Source organism: Abrus precatorius, unplaced genomic scaffold (genome assembly GCF_003935025.1).
Source record: "Abrus precatorius isolate BTA unplaced genomic scaffold, Abrus_2018 Scaffold6, whole genome shotgun sequence".
Classification (NCBI taxonomy): Eukaryota; Viridiplantae; Streptophyta; class Magnoliopsida; order Fabales; family Fabaceae; genus Abrus; species Abrus precatorius.
In genome coordinates, this window is record NW_020874406.1 from 21,401,342 (window position 1) to 21,422,914 (window position 21,573).

A 21,573-nucleotide genomic window follows, 5' to 3' on the forward strand; every position below is an offset into this window, starting at 1 on the left:
TAATGCCTCACCACATCTATGGCAGAAGAAGCTCTCAGTCATGCCTCTTTTAAGTCTTTTTTTATTAGTTAATAATTTGTTATTGACTAATTTTCATAAAAAAAAAATTAATTTTTGGAAGACCCTCTCATTTCCACACAACGTTAAAAATGTTATTTGATGGTGAAGAAGGTTGTAGCTTATTAATGATTATTTGGTAAGTTATTTTAATAGAAAACACCTCATTATTAGTCGGGTAAGTCTTGGCCCCAATTACTACTAGGAAGATTTATCTTAGATATATTCTGCCAAACACATTCTAGAAGGAGAGATTTGATCCTATCCCACTTCTAACTACCCTATTTAGCAAAAAAATAAATACGAAGATCAATGTCATCTTTATTAACAAGAAGTACATCAACTTTATTAAGATTATCAAATTGGAAAACCCAACTATCAACCCATAATTTAGTGGTCATTCCATCCCCCCATCTAATACCCTGAGAAAACATAGGCCAAACAAAAACAAGACTTTTCCACAAAGAGGGATGACATTGTCTATTGCTAGAGATAGGCTGTTTACCTAAAGTGAACCTATATTTCTGCTTGATCACCCTACCCTACAAATCAGATGGAGTTAATAAGTCTCTAGTAGAGTTTCATTAAAATAGAATGCTCACAAGGCAAGACTGAGCAAGAGTGACTCTACCAAAGGACGTATTATTTATTTTCTAGAGAGACAATGTTTTTCTAATTATAGCAATCAAAAAATTAAATTGATGTTTGGTAGATTTTAGATGGAAAGAAAGGATACCTGGATATTTGTCAAGCTGAGAAGATTAATATTCAAGAAGTTACTAATGTCTTAAATTAAAGATATATTAGTGTTTTTGGAAAAGAAAATAAAAGACTTCACATTATTAACAGTTAAATTAGAGGCATCACTAAATTTCTCTAAAATTAATTTAATAGTATTAGCATGTTTCATGTTTGATTTAGCAATTAAAAGAATATTATCAACAACAAAAAAGTGAAATAGTTTGAGGCCTTGATTTTTAAAAGTAACAAATCTCAACTACCTTCCATAATGTTATCCTTAATTAGATTGACAAGTCTTTTAATGCACATGACAAAAGATATACGGGGACACAGAGGAAGATATACAATGATAAAATAAATTGACAAAATCATGATCAAAACCAATTTTCATGAAAGTATCAATTATGAAGCCCCATTTAAATTTATTATAGACTTTTTTCTAAATCCAATTTAAGAATCATGTAGCCACATTTACTTTTTAAGTCTAGAGTAAGAGTGTAATAATTCATACAGGATAATAGAGTTGTCTATTCCTTAACTATCAGAAATAAAACTACACCGATTAGCTGAAATTAAATGAAAAAAAAATCTCCCAATCTATTAGCAAATATAATAATTTAGTATTAAATAAATTTATTATTTAAATATATGTATAAATATTTTTAATTTTAAATATAATATAATTTTTATTTATTATAAAGAAAAAAATTATAATATAATATATTAATATAATTAAAAAATAAAATATTAATAATAATAAAATTAAAAATATAAAAAATATATTAATATAATATTATTTTATTTTTAAATTTTAGTTTGTTTAATTTTAATTGTATACTTATCTTATTTGAAAACTTAAACTACTTTTTAATCTGGTTAAATATAATAAATATAATAAATTATTATTAAATAAATTTAATATTTTAATATATATATAAATATTATTAATTAAATTTTTTTTATATACAATTATCTTAAAAAAATTTAAAAGTAACACATAATTTAAAAATAAAAAAATAAGCGCTCGAATTTTGTAGGTTTCTTGTTGCCATACGTGCCTCGTTTATGTGAAACACTGTTTATGGCTTTAAATAGAGAAAGGTTAAGAAATTATGGGTTGAGAGTTGAGAAGCCAAAAGCAGAAGAACGAAACATGTCTCTTGCTCCTGTTCATGTCGCTCTATTGCCAAGTGCTGGAATGGGCCATCTCACACCATTTCTGAGGTTAGGTGCTATGCTTCTCCACCACAATTGTCATGTCACCCTCGTCACTCCTCAACCTACAGTTTCAAAAGCTGAATCAGAACTCATATCTCGGTTCCTCTCAGCATTCCCTCAAGTAAATCAACTCAAGTTTCATCTTCTTCCTTTCGACGGAGACACTTCCGTCAATGACCCTTTTTACATTCAGTTTGCAACTGTTCGTAACTCCTCACACCTTCTCCCTCCTTTGCTTGCCTCGGTTTCACCACCTTTATCTGCTTTTATCTATGACATGACCCTTATCACCCCTCTTCTTCCTATTGTTCAAACCCTTGCCGTACCTCATTACATCTTAGTCACTTCTTCAGCTGCCATGTTCTCTCTCTCCTCTTACTTCCCTACTGTGGCTTCATCTGGTGTTGTCGATGATGTTGTTGAGATTCCAGGGGTTTTAACCTTACCTAGAACATTAATCCCTCATTTTCTTCTGATCCCTAACCACCCCTTTGGTAAAATTTTCATTGAAGATGGTCCTAAGGTCACCAAAACACATGGGGTTTTCATCAACAGTTTTGAAGGAGTAGAAGCACAGTCTCTTGAGGCTCTTAATGGTGGGAAAGTGGTGAAAAATTTGCCGCCAGTTCATGCAGTTGGTCCTTTTGTGCCTTTTGAGTTTGAGAAGCTTGCCCAAAGGGAAGCACCAATATATAGCTGGCTTGATGATCAGCCTAGTGGATCTGTGGTGTATGTTAGCTTTGGAAGCAGAATAGCCGTGGGAAGGGAGCAAATGAGAGAGATAGGAGATGGGTTGGTGAGAAGTGGATGTAGATTTTTGTGGGTGGTGAAGGATAAGAAAGTTGATAGGGAGGAGGAAGAAGGGTTAGAAGGGGTGTTGGGGTTTGAGCTTGTGGAGAGGATGAAGGAGAAGGGATTGGTGGTGAAAGAATGGGTGGAACAAGGGAAGATTCTAGAACACAAAGCTGTGAGATGGTTTGTGAGTCATTGTGGATGGAACTCAGTGATAGAGGCTGCATGGTATGGTGTGCCAATCATGGGGTGGCCTCAGATTGGAGATCAGAAGGTAAATGCCGAAGTGGTGTCAAAGGGAGGGTGGGGTATGTGGAAGAAAGAGTGGGGTTGGGAAGGAGAAAGATTGGTGAAAGGGGAGGAAGTTGGAGAGGCCATAAAAGAGTTGATGAGTGATGAATCTCTTGTGATCAAAGCTGAACAAGTTAAAGAAGCTGCAAGGAAGGCCATCAGTGTAGGTGGTGGATGCCAAGTTACTCTTCAGACACTAACTCAAGAGTGGAAGAAGAATGGTAAGAACATTTGAGAGTCAATGATGATGAATTTGTCAGTTCAGTAATAATTAGGTGTTGTCAGTTCAATAAGAATTAGTTGATAGGAATGAGTGTGTATGAATGCTACCAAGTTATTTTATTTTAAATTATGTATTTCATTTTATTTATAATAATAAAATATTATTTTCTTTATTTATATTATAACTATTTTGACATAATAATTTATTTGATAAAAATCATTGTTAAAATAAAAATTATTATTATAATAAAGATTATGAAAATAAGAAATATACACTCACATTTTAATTTAAATTCTTCTGTGCATTACTAAACTGACTTAAACTAAGAATTTTTTATAATTAAATTTTTTTAAAAAAATATGAAATTTCCTTTAATCTATTCTAACTAATGAGTTTGAGTTTTGTTAAAATCGAAACTTTAACTAATTGAATGAAAAAAAGAAGAAATGAGTTCTAACGATAAAAGAAAATGTTATATTATTTTTTAATGGTTATTCAAAATAAAATACTTTTTTTAGTCCTTTTTATAAGAAATAAAAGACTAAATTACTATAACTAATAATTAATTCTGTTATATTTTTTATAAATATAAATTTTATTCTAAAAATATCCATGATATTAAATGGTATATTTAGTAATTTATATATTTAATGATATTAATAAAAGAAAGATATAAAAGAAATATAATAATTAATATATCTTGAATCTATCATTTATTTCTTATAATAAAGAATAAAAAAATATTTTATTTTGTTTCTTATAAAAAAGATTGAAAAAAATATATTACTTCCAGATATTGAATAGTGTTGGTATATGTTAACCTTAATTTGTAATTTAATGATTATTAATTTATTATCAGTTTAGTGTTACACATCAATGAGTGTTTTAATTTTTTTTAAAAAATTATTACTTAATAATTAAGATTATAAAATTTATTTTATCAAATAAATAATATTTTTTAAATAAAATATTATTTTATTATTTTCTAGCACCAAAAATATTTATAATAAAAAGTAGTATAGTACAATTTGTTGTTTAATAATAAATTAAAATTTAATCATTAACAATACATCTGTCGAATTTTTAACCAAAATAATATATAAAAAAAAATAAAAATACTGAAATAGACCTGTCCAAAAAATATTTACCAAAGTAGACCGGTTTACTGTTTATGTACAGAATTCGACTTCTCAAAAGCCGAATTCTGATCTTCAAAATTGGATCCGTACAGTAGATTCCCAAATGGAATTCGGTTTTGGGGCAACCGAATTCCATACATAATTTGCATTTATGTGTTTGTATATAATAAAAAAATATTATCTAATATTTATGTTTATATATTTATATTATGTTAATCTGTGTGACAAATGCGTCCCCTGATTTTATAAATTCCTTAAAATATGCTGCGAGAAATCGACTTCTGAGAGCGGTTAATAACGAACTGCTCTCCCAAGTCTACTTCTAAGAGCGGTTAAATACGAACCGCTCTCCAAAGTTGAAATCTAAGAGCGGTCCAATTTGAACTGCTTTCCAAAGTCGATCCTAAGAGCGGTCCAATTTGAACCGCTCTCCAAAATCGTACATGCAATTGAACCGGAGGATTTGGAGAGCGGTTCAAAACCAACCGCTCTCAGTAGTCAAATTTTGAGAGCGGTTCGTTTTGAACCGCTCTCATAAGTGAACTCATGAAAAATAATTTACAAAATTGAGGGAATGTATTTGTCACACAAATTAACATAATATAAATATTTATTTTCACACAATATAAAAAAATATAATTCAAATAATAAATTTTATTTTATTATTTAAAACTATTTTTATTATTAAATTTGACAATATATAATTATTATATAAACATAAATATTTGATAATATTTTTTTATTATATATAAAAACAAAAATACAAATTATGTATGGAATTTGGTGAGATTTTTACAAAATAATATTAAAAAAAATAAAAAATTATAATAATAATTGAATAATTTTAAATTTGTATTTGATAAAAATTACAATAATAATTTATTTAATTTTATATTTTTATAAAATAAATAAAAGTATTAAATAATAATAAGATTATTTATTTAATTTGAGATATTAATCTTTATTAAAATTTATACATAATTATTTATTTAAAAAATATTTTATTAATATTAATAAACATTATTAAATAATATTATGTAGATATATATATATAATAATAATATATTTAATATAAATTACTAATATTAAAATTTATAAGTTGCAATGACATTCATAAAATTAAAAATTACATGAAGAAAATTTTAAAGAAATAACAACAACATAAATTAATGACATTCATTTTATTTTAATTATGAAAGTTTCATTTAGTTGTTGTTTATCTTCTTTTATTTAATTTTTTATCTATAAATTCATTTCATATTATCTAACAAAAACAATCTTAATGATTTCATTTAATTAATTTTGCATACAATAAATTAAAAAACAAAGATATTATCATAAATCAAATTATTTTAGTTTTATTAATATCATTTTACAAACTAATTTATTAATTTTTTAAAAATTTAATATTTTATTTTCATTAAATGTAATTTTATTATTTAATTTATTAATAACTTTTATATTAATATATATATTAATTAAATATTATTAAAATAAATAAAAACATGTTGAGATAAATATTATTAGTTAGGTAAATAAATATTAAAATGGGTGATTGAGATAAATAAAAAAAATATTCAAAATAAAATTATCATATTAATATTCATATTCATAAATCATATTAAAATGACTTTAGAGAGCGGTTAAATACGAACCGCTCTCCAAAGTCCACTTTGCAGAGCGGTTAAATATTAACCGTTCTCCAAAGTCTACTTATAAGAGCGGTTGGTATTTAACCGCTCTCCAAAGTCGACTTTGGAGAGCGGTCCAATTTGAACCGCTCTCAGAAGTCGACTGTGGAGAGCGGTTCGTAGTTAACCGCTCTTAGAGGTCATTTTTGAAGAGCGGTTCGTATTTAACCGCTCTCAGAAGTCGTCTTTCTCGCCACTGGGAAGCTACTGTACGGACACAAATTTGAAGACCATAATTCGGCTTTTGGGAAGTCGAATTTTGTATGTAAACAGTAAATCAGTCTACTTTGGTAAATATTTTTGGGACAGGTCTATTTCAATATTTTTATTTTTTTTATATATTATTTTGGTTAAAAATTCTACATCTGTCAGTTTAAATAATTAACTTAATCAATAGAACATTGACAAGACAAGCAAACACAATCCAAGATTTATAAGATATAGAAGTATAATGACTGTAAATATAATACTATATATTCTAAATAAAGTGCTACACTTAATACGGTTAGAAAACTAAGGGATGAACATAGTTTCTTTTTTCTATAGTTTTTAAAAATTTTGCCATTCAAGAGATCATCGACACATGCATATTTTAAACTTTTTCATTTGATTTAATATATTTTACTACAAAATAAATCATACTTTTTTACTTTCAGTGTTATGAACACTAATTTTATACTACATTCGAAACATTTGTTAATTCCATTTACATTAATAATACCTGAATACATTATTAAGAGAATAAATAAAGATGATGACTTTTTTCTTCCTCTTTCTCCCCACATTTTGTTCTTGCTATTCATCTAATGACGGTAGGGAACGGGTTTTTATTCATTATATCACTTATTTTGTCTCGTATACTTTTTAACCCCCTCCTTATCTCTCGATATTATAAAAGAAGTTGAGTCGTGAAAACATCATTAGCCCCAAAAAAAATTTGGATAAAGGAACTCAACTTCTGAATTAGTTCTCAACCACCACTAATATTATAAAAGAAGTTGAGTCATGTGAAAACATCATTAACCATGGGTGTATTGTTTGCACGAGGAGATCTAAGAATATACTCTCTAATTTACTCTTTTCACTCTCTTCCTTAATGGTCAAAATTATTAAATAAACAATAACAGGTGTGTTTAAAAGAATGTATCAATGAATGAGTGCTGTTAGCATTTCCTTTGTTTGCATTTTCAAAACCTTAGGATTTTGCTATTTATTACACATGGTTAATGTCTTGTAATGATAGTAATGACTGTTATTTTTAATAAATTTTCTGAATCTAATGTCTGAATGGTACTACAACATTTGCTTGTATTACTTAATATTCAGGAACCGTAAAGAAATTGAGAACAAGTACTGTATACGAGGGGCAGAATGGGGAGTATTCAGAGCAACGTTAAAGCAGAAGGCTGCACAAGAGTAATATAATGCCATTAGAGCAGAGAGAAAGAAAAGGTTTCATATAAATTATGAATAGATGCACATTTGACATTTGGAATGCCACTAGGTGAAGGAATAAATAAGGCCTCTTGCAGAGTTTCAAAATTTTGTTTTTGAACCCATTACACGTGATTTGTTTATGTATTATTTAGAAAAGAACGTTTATGCATCTACTTACTTTCCCAGTTTATATAGTTTCATTTTTTCTTTCCCATATCTACTTGTATTACTACTCTTGTGCAGAAGCTTCATCTGAACTGAATAGACTGTTGGTATAGAATTTGATAAGCATTCCAACAACAATGGAAACATATCAAATGACACCACGTTATATAAAGCAAACTAAGAGTCTAGGAAGAGCAACATTACACAATGGGAAATATAAAGAAAAAAGTTCAACTCAATGATTATGTATGAGCATTTACTGTTAAGAAATATTAGTAATACACTTTTTAAATATATTTTTATTGTTAGTTATAATTTCTTATAAATTAAAATGAATCATATTTATAATTTAATGAGTCTTATTTATATTTATATAGTTTTTAACAATTTTTTGTTAATAATAAATATGTTAAAATTGTGTTCTAAGATTACTCTTCAATGTATAGTCAGTCCATTATACGTAGTGGTAGTAATATCAGCTAACTCAAACTCCAATTCAAGGGCAAAAGGGTACGCAATTAGGCCACAACAATCAACAATTTACTGGCCATTATCACTGGGATTTATTTATAGGGTAGAATATTACTTGTGTTTGGTAGAAAACACATTGAAAAATTCAATAACATATATTCAATATAAAAACTAAAATTAATAATGTCAAAATAAACATAAATCTATTTACATTTTAGCATACAACCAAACACACTACTTTCTTTCCTTCTCAATTGTTCATGACTTGATGGCTTGGGGTTTTGGGCTTTCTGAAGAGCCCATTTAAGTTGTGGGCACTTTTGCTTTCTCTATCACGTTCATTGGCATTGAAATGGGGTTTATTTCATGTTGTTTGGTTTGCATATATGGTAATGGTAGGCACTAATCTTTATCATCACAGTAAAAAAGTATTGGTTATGTACAGAAGAATCATGTTGAACTGATTTTCTCGCCTTTGCTTTTGTTTTGTTTCTCCTCCTTCAATTCAAGTAGGCTTCGTTAATTGTGCATTTTATCTGGATCTTATTTGAAACTGCTCCAAATATTGTATTTGTTATTTTCCTATTGGACTCAAAACTCTTCCTTGACTTAATTATAAATATTGATTATATATCACGATTAAATAAAAAAGAAACATCAGCTAAACAATGCTAAATTGTTAAAGCACGTTAAAATACCTAGGATAGAAAAAAATGTAATAATTTACCCCAATACTAGAAAACATGAAAATGATAATTTTTTTTTTATAAAAATATTTAAGATAACAAAATATATGGTATTAAAGCAACTTGCTTTATAAAATCAATCATGTTTCATAACCCAGCCAAAGCATGTCAAGAGTTAAAATCAACATTACATTTGCTGATTCAAAATGACGTTCATAGTATTACATAAAATAAGTATAAAATAAAAATATAGTATCTTCAAAATATAAAAATAAATAAATTTTCTTTGTCAATAATTAAAAAATTGAATTTTTTTTCCTTAATTAATTACTATTTAGTGTTGGTTAATCATTGGCACAGCACAATGATATTCTGAGCATTGAGGTCGTAAACCTACGAACCGCAAAAAGACAAAACATAGTAACATTTTCATTTTCTTTTGTTATAAAAATAAAAATAAATAAATAAACTTTGCAAGCTCATCGTCCCGGGGAACCAGCAATAACAGTAGTTGTATGTTTGCTCATTTGATCCCAAAAAAAGCAAACTTCAAGGAGAAAGGAGTCAAAAAAAGTGTTCTTTTTCGACACCCAGATTTCAGGTTCAGGTATTTTGTGCTTTTTTTTCCATCAAATTAAGGTTTCACCTATGTATCGGAATTTTTGCTTCAGAAAAATCTCAGATTAGGTTTCCCTTTTCATAATTCTAGCAAGCCGTGTACAAATCCAACCTCCTAAATATGCTCTCTCCCCCTTTTCTCTATCCTTCTATGGCTTCCATCTTAAATCTGTGTTTTTGTGGTTCATCTCTAGACTCTAGTCTAATAAACTCGGCCAATCATCACAATGTTGCTGCCCCCAACTCAGCCGGTCGCCAGAGTCTTGCTGCTGCTGGAGCAGGGACATGCTGTCATATACCAGCTGCCAGATTCTACATGTTAAGCCTTTCTCATATCAAATTCATGGGCATGTGAGCTGTGCCTCCTATTTTGGGCCACTACTGCTGCCTCTGATCATCTTTCCTAGTTGTCTCTGGTCAGATCCAGGTTTCCTTGCCCCCATTTGGCATTTGCCACCTTCCCATGCCTCTTAAGTGTGTAACTTTAGCAATGTTGAAACTTAGTAAGCTTTAGCTTGAAGATGGGTGTTATAATACGTAGAAAATTCCTATATTACCTTTGTTGAATTTTAGAGTATTGTATTTGATCTATTAATGATTTCCATATCTTGTAATTTGTTTCCTTATTTAACTAGTATTAGGAGTACGCCCTATGTTAGAATAGATGTAGCTCTCGGGTAATGGCATGTAACAGCCAACTCCAAAAATGTTATGTCGAGATAGTGAATAGGGGGTGGCTGTTGTTTAGACATTTTATTCACAGATTAAATAATTTAAACTCTCCATATAAATGCTCACAAATTAAAAGAAAATACTCAATTCAGGACATATTCATAATTAAAATAAAAATCATAGATCTTGTGCCAAACATATAAGTAAATAACGATAAAAGTCAAGGAAATAAACAAGATAATGTTGCAGTGTGGGTGTTGCACAATAGATGGAAGCATGGGAACCTACATCCAAATAGGGATTTTTAAATTTGGAAAAGAGGGAGGGAAATGCCAATGTTGCCCCATATAAAATCCTCCAAACAATACTTTTTTATAGGGCAAAATGAAATTTTTTGAAAAATTTTCACTCTAGTGCTGCTATGGCATTGCTACGGCTGCTGCAATTGCTTTTTCAAAATGAATTTGGACTTTGTAGCGACCCATGGCCACTCCACCCTGCTATTAATAACTATGGACTATAATGAACTATAGATAGTTAGTGGTTAGTACTCTGTATTTGTACGTATCAAATCAATATCAATTTCAGATTAGTTTCTCTTTATTCTTTGTTTTCTGCATTTCCTACCTAAAATTCTATAGTTTCAGTAGATAGGAAGCCCAACTAATGAGAAATTGCATAAATATTTTTTTTTGAGTCATCTAATTCTTAGAGGCACATACTGTCTGGTGTTTGAATGCAATTAAATTTTAGGTTAATTGTGATTCTGTTGCTGATAAAATAAAATCCCATAATAATAATATTGAACACCACTTATGATGTGATCCTTGCATTACATAAATTTATTCAAATAATGTCATTAAGGCAGAATCTGTATGTTAAAGAAACTTGGCATCTACTTGTGATATTACATGTAAGTTCTGTCGATTCTCAACCATTATTTTGCACCTCAGACTATTGTGATTATGTAATAAAATGATACTGTGTAGCAGGTTAGAACTGGACCTCCAGTAAATATAATGGAGCTAACAGTATCATATTTCTTACCTTGTTTTCACTTCTTGTCAACAATCATGTTTCTTTGAGATTTTTGCTGCCATGTCACGACCCTTGCTCCTCGTTCCAGAGCCCACTTGTTCCCAATCACCCACACCACAACTAAGCATAATATAAACAGCAAAACAACGATCCCTTCAACTCTCCTTCCAGTTATCTTTATCAGTTTGGTACCGTTTTTTCCAACTCTCCTAATTTATTAAGATTAATAAAAAATAATTCTATGATAACTTATAAATATTTAGATTTTGAGTAGTAAATATAATAGGATAAAAAATTATAGAATATAGAAGTTAAATAAAGATAGAATAGATAAATAAATGATAAACTCTTGTTATATTTTATGTTTGACATTCTTTAATGTTTGAATTTAATATATTTTTAGATAATTATTTTTTTATTTTTCCTTTTGACTTCTCAATAAAAAAATATATATTAGAAATATATTGATATTAAATTATCGTAATTTTCTTCACTTTTTTTTTTACAATTAGAATTTATTTTGGTAATAAAATATAATTAAAACAAAAATTATTTATAAAAAATGAAAATAATATTTATTAAAATTATATTTTTAAAAACAGTATTAAGATAAACTCTAGACAACATTTGAGTTGGCGTATGGTTAGAGTGGAAAGATCATTGCCTGGGACCATTGGGGTTATTTTTATTCCCTAGCCATTTCTGAGCCCCAGTTAATAAAACCGTTTTAAAATTGATTAGTGCTGTATGATTACATAAGTTCTAGTACATTGCTTGGTGAAGAAGTTCACAAATATATTTTTTGGAGTTTATTAAAAATTATGGTAAAAATATATTAATAGAATTTTTCAATACAAAATTTCCAGTTCTGATAGAGGACATTTAATAATATTTTTTATTCACAAATAAAATTTTAAGCACTCAACTAAATAAAACAATCCTGCTTTAAGGATTATTTTTTTTTATATATAATTTTTATAAATTATATATATATGATATTTTTTGAAAAATTATGAAAATTTAAAATTTAAAAATTGACAACAATTTATGATGTAGATACAAAAATTTTAAATTTAAAAATTAAAAAAAATTAAAGTTTCAGAAGTTGTGAATGATGTTTTTTAAAAATATATTAAAGAATATTTTAAAAAAAACTTCTCAAAATAAATTTTTTTAAAAATTAATTTTATGTTTGATATTTTTTTTATCATATCAACAATAATATTATCTATACATAAATTAATAAATTATTATTATTATTTTAATAGATTATCATATCAAATTAACATTACCTAAAAATTAATGTATATCATAATTTAATATGTATCGAATAAAATAAAATAATAAATTATTATTATTATTATTTTGAGATGACAGATACTTTCATCTTTTTCGATACCTAATAATCTAGAAAATTGATATTGAAGTGAAGGGACGTAGGTATTGATGAGAGAGAATAATGAGAATGAAAAAGTAAAAATGGGTGCTGGCAAGTGTTTTTGGACAGGTCACATGGTTGGATTGTCTCGTTATACATGTCAATAAGACGCACACCATAACAAAGGTCTCTCATCCGTCTAACAAACAATCATGTGCCCATACTTATATTTAATAAAAAACATAAATGTAAATTTTAAATATTTATATTTATTAATTAATTTTTTAAGTTATTTTAATAATGTGCAATAAAATTAAAAATATAATTTTAATTAATGAATACTAATAATAACACATAAAGAAAAATATAAAATTGTATCTTAATTAACATGTACACGTGATTAATTTATAAAATTATAATATTTTTATTATGATTTTTTTACGTGATAGAAGCATACCAGAATTTATGTACTTTTTTTACCTGTCCAAAAATACAGTTATTTTTTTTTTATTCTCCTTTGTCAATCTCACACATCTCTTAACTCTAATTTCTAATTTTTTTAAAATTCAATCAAATTTATATTTAATTTTTAATTATACATTATCAAAAAATATGAGACAATAACAGTATCAATTATTCTAAAATAATAATTTATTAAAATAATAATAAAATTTATTATTATTTTATTTTATCTGACACACATTAGCATTAATTTTTAAATAATATTAACTAATCTAAAATGATAATTTATTAAAATAATAATAAAAATTTAATATCATCTGTATAAGAATATTATTGTTGACATAAAAAAATATAATTATATTTTAAAAATAATTTAAAAAAATATTATTTAAGAAAAAAGTCCAAAAGTTATCGTATTTTTAACTAAAATTTATAAAAATATTATATACTTTTTGAATTTTAAAAAAATCATACATGAAAAAAGAGCGGGTGTTTGAAAATAATTATCTTCTCAGCTGGTCATCTATTTTCTTTCGTTGTCAGAGTATTAAATGACAAAAAATATGATGGAGGTGGATCCAATTCATTGGAGAAACCGAGGTAAGAATCTCCAGCTATTCTTGTTCTTAGATTCAACCTTTCTCTTCTCTAGGAACTCATTAATTAGTTAATTTATCTAGAGAACATATTTATACGTAACTTTGTACAGTTTCTTTTATAACATCGAGAAAGATAAAAGAAAAAGACGAGTATAACTTTAGGAAAAACCAGAACCGATGTATAAAATGTCTATTTAAATATACAGACACTGTACGAAGTAGTTGAACATAATCGTTATCACGTGCAAGGTATGTGAAAGCAACCTCAACTATTGTTAAAAAATCAATAAATTTATTAAATGAAATAAGCTCTTAAAATTTTGTAGGTTTCGTGTTGTCAAACCTACCTCTTTTTATGTGAAACAGTGTTTATGGTTTTAAAGAGAGAAGGGTTGAGCAGGAAATTGTGTGTTGAGAACTGAGAAGCCGAAAGCAGAAGAAAGAAACATGTCTCTTGATCCTTTGGTCCATGTGGCTCTCTTGCCCAGTGCTGGAATGGGCCATCTCACACCATTTCTGAGGTTAGGTGCTACGCTTCTCCACCAAAATTGTCATGTCACCCTCATCACTCCTCAACCTTCAGTTTCAAAAGCTGAATCAGAACTCATATCTCGGTTCCTCTCAGCATTCCCTCAAGTAAATCAACTCAAGTTTCATCTTCTTCCTTTTGACGGAGACATTTCCGTCAACGACCCTTTTTTCATTCAGTTTGCAACTGTTCGTAGCTCCTCACACCTTCTACCTCCTTTGCTTGCCTCGGTTTCACCACCTTTATCTGCTTTTATCTATGACATGACGCTTATTACCCCTCTTCTTCCTATTGTTCACACTCTTGCCGTACCTCATTACATCTTATTCACTTCTTCAGCTGCCATGTTCTCTCTCTTCTCTTACTTCCCTACTGTGGCTTCATCTGGTGTTGATGATGCTGTTGAGATTCCAGGGGTCTTAACCTTACCTAGAACATTGATCCCTCATTTTCTTCTGATCCCTGACCACCCCTTTGCTAAAATTTTCATGGAAGATGGTCCTAAGGTCACCAAAACACATGGGGTTTTCATCAACAGTTTTGAAGGAGTAGAAGCACAGTCTCTTGAGGCTCTTAATGGTGGGAAAGTGGTGAAAAATTTGCCGCCAGTTCATGCAGTTGGTCCTTTTGTGCCTTTTGAGTTTGAGAAGCTTGCCCAAAGGGAAGCACCAATATATAGCTGGCTTGATGATCAGCCTAGTGGATCTGTGGTGTATGTTAGCTTTGGAAGCAGAATAGCCGTGGGAAGGGAGCAAATGAGAGAGATAGGAGATGGGTTGGTGAGAAGTGGATGTAGATTTTTGTGGGTGGTGAAGGATAAGAAAGTTGATAGGGAGGAGGAAGAAGGGTTAGAAGCGGTGTTGGGGCTTGAGCTTGTGGAGAGGATGAAGGAGAAGGGATTGGTGGTGAAAGAATGGGTGGAACAAGGGAAGATTCTAGAACACAAAGCTGTGAGATGGTTTGTGAGTCATTGTGGATGGAACTCAGTGATAGAGGCTGCATGGTATGGTGTGCCAATCATGGGGTGGCCTCAGATTGGAGATCAGAAGGTAAATGCCGAAGTGGTGTCAAAGGGAGGGTGGGGTATGTGGAAGAGAGAGTGGGGTTGGGAAGGAGAAAGATTGGTAAAAGGGGAGGAAGTTGGAGAGGCCATAAAAGAGTTGATGAGTGATGAATCTCTTGTGATCAAAGCTGAACAAGTTAAAGAAGCTGCAAGGAAGGCCATCAGTGTAGGTGGTGGATGCCTAGTTACTCTTCGGACACTAACTCAAGAGTGGAAGAAGAATGGTAAGAACATTTGAGAGTCAATGATGTTGAATTTGGCAGTTCAATAAGAATTAGGACCCTTTGCTGATTCCATTTGCATTAATAATACTGAAGACATTGTTAAGACAATAAACAAAGATGGTGACTTTTTTTCTTCCTCTTTCTCCCAACATTTTGTTCTTTCTATTCATCTAGTGACTGTAGGTGAAGGGAAAAAATAGCACTTGGTTATTTATTATTCATTTTTATCACTTATTTTGTCTCGTATACTTTTTACCCTCTCCTTATCTATTGATATTATAAAATAGGTTGAGTCATGTGAAAACAACGTTACCCCGAAAAAAACATTTGGAGAAAGGAACTCAACTACTAAACTAGTTCTCAAGCACGACTAGTATACTAAACAGAAGGTAGTTCTCTGCATTTTCAAAGAGGGAACTTGTAAATTGGAATGTTGTATTCCATGTTTTGTTTGCATGAAGTTGATAAGAAAATACATGTAAAAAGGTAGACGCCATATTATCAGGAGCCATAGTTGTTTGGTTTCATAATTGACCAAAAGAAAATGGAGTTGCGGATGGAACACGTTATTAAATGATCTTCGATTAATCACCACAAGTTGCTGACAGAGGTGTCAATTTCCCATTCTACGTTACGTTTCTTGCTTTATTTTATATGCATTATTAATTGACTCTAGTGTTCGCCCCTGACTAATGACTAGACATAGAGAGAGAGAGGGACACAAAAATTAAATTACACCCCACTAAGTAAGTTACATATATATGTATATTATTTAATAGTTTTATTAAATATTTTGATTTAAAATTAATTATTAGAATAATTTATTAGTCATATAAATTATATGTATAAAATTTTAAATTAATGTCAAATTATTTAATATATATTTTTAAAAATATATAAATAATTTTTTTTAATTGCATCATTATTTATTAAATTTTGACAAAATCTAGTGCAAATAATCGAAATAACATATATATATATATATATATATATATATGCTTTATAGGATAATTTTTCAAAAAAGTAAATTAGTTACAAATTTAAAAATTCATTACAAGTTAATTATGTTTTAGTGAGTATTTATAAATTTGAGATTGAATGAATTAAAATTTATATAATTAATTTTATTAAAATATAAATTTAAAATAATGCAATTTATATTTAATAGTTTTTTTAAGTAAGTTTATAATAAATATCAATATAAATATTTGTAACACAAAAGTTAATTTTTATTATGAAAATTTTAATATGAATTTAAAAATAAAATTAATTTTAATTAAAAAATAATCAAACATCAACTTTTTTATGAAATCACGTTATAACGGTGAAATCAACATTATTTTGTATTATTTTAACAAACATTCAAGCATACTTGTGAAAAAAAGGTAAAAACTACGCTAATGTGTCAATTAATTGAATTAAATATGGTTGATAAAAATATTTTTTTTAAACTATCTAGTTAGTGTAAAATGACATGATTACTTAATTATAAATTAAAATTTATTTTTTTAAAAATTATCACTTTTATACTTAAAGTTATTTTAAAAAAAATTATCACCTTAAAAATTAAGACAGGATTTAAAATTTTTATTCTATTTTTAAAATTTGTATTGAATGAAACAGGATAATACAAATTAATTTATATTATATTTTAATGATTTTATTTTGTATAAAATAATATTTAATAATTTTGTTGAATCCTTCTCAATAGCATAGGCATTTATTGCTTTGAAAGCGAATGATGTTTTAGCAATTGTTTGTTTGATAATGTCCTGTGATGTTTTTTTTAATCATTTTAATAAAAATATATATTCTAACTGAATAAACTTATATTTTGTGAAAAAGAAAATAATTATTTTTATATATTTAATTAAATGTTAAATATAATTATTTTCAACTAATTTTTATTTTATTTTTTAATATAGATAATTTTTATTAAAAATAAAATAAAAAGTGAAATAATTAAAATAAATTATACAGTATCAAAAAATAGTTTAAAAGGTAAAATTCCACAATGATAAATAGTGTGTCAAGATTTTTTGCAAAAAATTATCAAGCATGAATTATGATAAAATAAAGAGAATATAATTAAATGAAAAATAAAATGTTAAGGAATTGTAAGCTTCTTCTTTTTTTTTTCTTTGTTGGTCTAAATGGCTTATAAGCCTAAACGCTACTTTAAATTGGATTTCAAAAATTGAGTTTAATACAATAGATGATGTATTTAAACGCAAGATTGTAGCTTATAAGGGTTTATGTTTATGAAGTTTAGTTATACATTTAAAATCTTCAACGAATTTTCAGTTGGGGGGGGGGGGGGCGCAAAGTTGAATTTGGAAGTAGCTAATCAAGGTAACTTTTGTACTGAATTTGAATATCTTATACTAAATTTTATTAGTCAAAATACATATCACCATATATCTTTTTTAATCATTTTTATAAAAAATAAATAACTAATTTATTGAAATTATAAAAGTATTTAAATATATTATAAATGTATATTTATTTTAAAAATACTCATAATATTAAACAGTTAAATTAATAATTTATATATTATATTACTAAATTTATGTACATGTATTAGCAAAATAAAAATAAAAATACAGCTATATGGATAAAAGAAATACACGAGTACTTTAATAACACAATTATCACAATAACACAAGGCTATAAAAAGTTTAAGTAATTAACATATTTTAAAATAATTTTATATTTCTTATAATTTAAAAAATACTCTTATATAAGTTTTCTTATAACTAGCATGATTGGGAGTAATAAATTAAGTCTGTCTGTATTTTTTTATATTGAAAGAAAATACCTAAATATAAAATTTTAAGAAAAATTAAAAAATGAGAAATTAGTAAAAATTACCTACAAAAATTCTTTAGCAAAAATTTTAACATTTTTTAATAATTTTTTAAAAAATTGACAATCCTTAGTAATTTAAAATTTTTTAATTTTTTTTGAAAATTCACTAATGAATTTTTAGTATTACAATTTTTTTTAGAATTTTAACTGTTTGATCTTGCACTTCTCGTATTTTTATAATTTTTTTCTAAAATTTATTATTTCAGTATATATTATTTTTAAATATTATATAAAAATAAAAAAACCTCTCTAGGGTGATTTGATTTTTTATATTTTTGTTAGAAGTATATCCCAATCCAAGTTTAGCACTAACAAAAGTGAGAGTGGGGCCAAACTTTTTGAGTACAGAATGAAGCAATATCACCCTTGTGTTTATTCTCTCCCTTATCTCCATAGATAGTAGTTGAGAAGGGAGAAGCCAATTATGGGTTCATCTTCACTCCCATCTTTCATTCAGATGCCATCAACACATTCCAGCTTCAGTGAAAAACATAGCAGCCCTCAAAAGAAGTTTCAAGTTAGGATACCTAAAAGAGACACACAGTTTTCTTGGTCTTTTTCTTCTCGTCCTTATTGCAAAGTTCTTCACGAATCAATTCCTTTGGCTGCTTCAATTGCAATTCTTCTTTGGTCAACCCCTGGTACCTACTCCATGTGTTTTAATGTAGCATACAGTTCCAGTTTGTTGTGTTGGTTGGAGTTTCATTGGTTATAAACATGCTAATCACTAACTAAAAGCTTTAGCATTTTCTTATTTTACAGCACATGCTGGGTTCATGTCAGGAATTTCTGGATTAGAGTCAATTCCTGGTCCTCAGCTACCTCAGATTGACTTTCTCAAACGCCTAAATGGTTTTAACTTTTAAGCTATTTTTATGTTTTTTGTTTTCCAGCATTTTCAACAAGTTGAGATTTTGGGAAGCTCAATTTGGTTCCTTTTTACTATTATTGTTTTACAGAAGAAAATCAGAAGAAATATGCTGAGAGTGATGCAAGACTTCAATCATCCCCCTTGCTGAAGAAACTGCTTGAGCAATCCAAGTTGAATAAAGAGAAGTAATTTTTTTTAACCATGTGTGTATTGTTTGCACGAGGAGATCTAAGAAAATACTCTCTAATTTACTCTTTTCACTCTCTTCCTTAATGGTCAAAATTTATTAAAATAAACAGTAACAAGTGTGTTTAAAAGAATGTATCAATGAATGAGTGCTGTTAGCATTTCCTTTTTTCGCATTTTCAAAACCTTAGGATTTTGCTATGTATTACACATGGTTAATGTCTTGTAATGATAGTAATGACTGTTATTTTTAATAAATTTTCTGAATCTATTATCTGAATGGTACTATAACATTTGCTTTTATTACTTAATCTTCAGGAACCGTAAAGAAATTGAAAACAAGTACTGCATACGTGGGGCAGAATGGGGAGTTGGGGATTGTTCAGCAGAGGGAATGTCTCCAGAGGAGAGGGAGAAATTCATAGCAACGTTAAAGCAGAAGGCTGCACAAGAGTAATATAATGCCATTAGAGCATAGAGAAAGAAAAGGTTTCATATAAATTATGAATAGGTGCAAATTTGACATTTGGAATGCCACTAGGTGAAGGAACAAATAAGGCCTCTTGCAGAGTTTCAAAATTTTGTTTTTGAACCCATTACACGTGATTTGTTTATGTATTATTTAGAAAAGAACGTTTATGCATCTACTTACTTTCCCAGTTTATATAGTTTCATTTTTTCTTTCCCATATCTACTTGTATTACTACTCTTGTGCAGAAGCTTCATCTGAACTGAATAGACTGTTGGTATAGAATTTGATAAGCATTCCAACAACAATGGAAACATATCAAATGACACCACGTTATATAAAGCAAACTAAGAGTCTAGGAAGAGCAACATTACACAATGGGAAATATAAAGAAAAAAGTTCAACTCAATGATTTTTTATGAGCATTTACTGTTAAGAAATATTAGTAATACACTTTTTAAATATATTTTTATTGTTAGTTATAATTTCTTATAAATTAAAATGAATCATATTTATAATTTAATGAGTCTTATTTATATTTATATAGTTTTTAACAATTTTTTGTTAATAATAAATATGTTAAAATTGTGTTCTAAGATTACTCTTCAATGTATAGTCAGTCCATTATACGTAGTGGTAGTAATATCAGCTAACTCAAACTCCAATTCAAGGGCAAAAGGGTACGCAATTAGGCCACAACAATCAACAATTTACTGGCCATTATCACTGGGATTTATTTATAGGGTAGAATATTACTTGTGTTTGGTAGAAAACACATTGAAAAATTCAATAACATATATTCAATATAAAAACTAAAATTAATAATGTCAAAATAAACATAAATCTATTTACATTTTAGCATACAACCAAACACACTACTTTCTTTCCTTCTCAATTGTTCATGACTTGATGGCTTGGGGTTTTGGGCTTTCTGAAGAGCCCATTTAAGTTGTGGGCACTTTTGCTTTCTCTATCACGTTCATTGGCATTGAAATGGGGTTTATTTCATGTTGTTTGGTTTGCATATATGGTAATGGTAGGCACTAATCTTTATCATCACAGTAAAAAAGTATTGGTTATGTACAGAAGAATCATGTTGAACTGATTTTCTCGCCTTTGCTTTTGTTTTGTTTCTCCTCCTTCAATTCAAGTAGGCTTCGTTAATTGTGCATTTTATCTGGATCTTATTTGAAACTGCTCCAAATATTGTATTTGTTATTTTCCTATTGGACTCAAAACTCTTCCTTGACTTAATTATAAATATTGATTATATATATCACGATTAAATAAAAAAGAAACATCAGCTAAACAATGCTAAATTGTTAAAGCACGTTAAAATACCTAGGATCGAAAAAAATGTAATAATTTACCCCAATACTAGAAAACATGAAAATGATAATTTTTTTTTTATAAAAATATTTAAGATAACAAAATATATGGTATTAAAGCAACTTGCTTTATAAAATCAATCATGTTTCATAACCCAGCCAAAGCATGTCAAGAGTTAAAATCAACATTACATTTGCTGATTCAAAATGACGTTCATAGTATTACATAAAATAAGTATAAAATAAAAATATAGTATCTTCAAAATATAAAAATAAATAAATTTTCTTTGTCAATAATTAAAAAATTGAATTTTTTTTCCTTAATTAATTACTATTTAGTGTTGGTTAATCATTGGC

The 21,573-nt window shown here is 28.0% G+C and overlaps 3 protein-coding genes across 4 annotated transcripts; all 3 read left to right on the plus strand.

The window, feature by feature from the left end:
- The first annotated feature begins 1,951 nt into the window (after window positions 1–1,951).
- Window positions 1,952–3,344, plus strand: LOC113869104 (UDP-glycosyltransferase 13-like). Its single transcript, XM_027505250.1, has one exon. It carries the CDS (start codon window positions 1,952–1,954, stop codon window positions 3,332–3,334), a length of 1,383 nt encoding a protein of 460 aa, XP_027361051.1. The 3' UTR covers window positions 3,335–3,344.
- Window positions 3,345–14,029: 10,685 nt separating this feature from the next.
- Window positions 14,030–15,716, plus strand: LOC113869105 (UDP-glycosyltransferase 13-like). The gene has a single exon (XM_027505251.1). It carries the CDS (start codon window positions 14,126–14,128, stop codon window positions 15,506–15,508), a length of 1,383 nt encoding a protein of 460 aa, XP_027361052.1. The 5' UTR covers window positions 14,030–14,125; the 3' UTR covers window positions 15,509–15,716.
- A 2,965-nt stretch (window positions 15,717–18,681) lies between these two features.
- LOC113869349 lies at window positions 18,682–19,902 on the plus strand. 2 transcript variants are annotated; one of them, XM_027505638.1, is made up of 4 exons: window positions 18,682–19,003; window positions 19,125–19,214; window positions 19,322–19,418; window positions 19,738–19,902. In XM_027505638.1, exons 1-4 carry the CDS (start codon window positions 18,787–18,789, stop codon window positions 19,874–19,876), a joined length of 543 nt encoding a protein of 180 aa, XP_027361439.1. In that variant the 5' UTR covers window positions 18,682–18,786; the 3' UTR covers window positions 19,877–19,902. The 2 variants fall into 2 exon arrangements, with proteins under 2 accessions (XP_027361439.1, XP_027361438.1); XM_027505637.1 differs by having other exon boundaries at window positions 18,719–19,003; window positions 19,107–19,214.
- Window positions 19,903–21,573: the final 1,671 nt, after the last annotated feature.

Coding starts and splice junctions, on each gene's coding strand:
- LOC113869105 (XM_027505251.1), top strand. CDS start 14,126: ATGTCTCTTGATCCTTTGGTCCATGTGGCTCTCTTGCCCAGTGCTGGA.
- LOC113869349 (XM_027505637.1), top strand. CDS start 18,787: ATGGGTTCATCTTCACTCCCATCTTTCATTCAGATGCCATCAACACAT. Junction 19,004..19,106: donor TCTTCTTTGGTCAACCCCTG/GTACCTACTCCA, acceptor TAAAAGCTTTAG/CATTTTCTTATTTTACAGCA. Junction 19,215..19,321: donor CTTTCTCAAACGCCTAAATG/GTTTTAACTTTT, acceptor ATTGTTTTACAG/AAGAAAATCAGAAGAAATAT.
- LOC113869104 (XM_027505250.1), top strand. CDS start 1,952: ATGTCTCTTGCTCCTGTTCATGTCGCTCTATTGCCAAGTGCTGGAATG.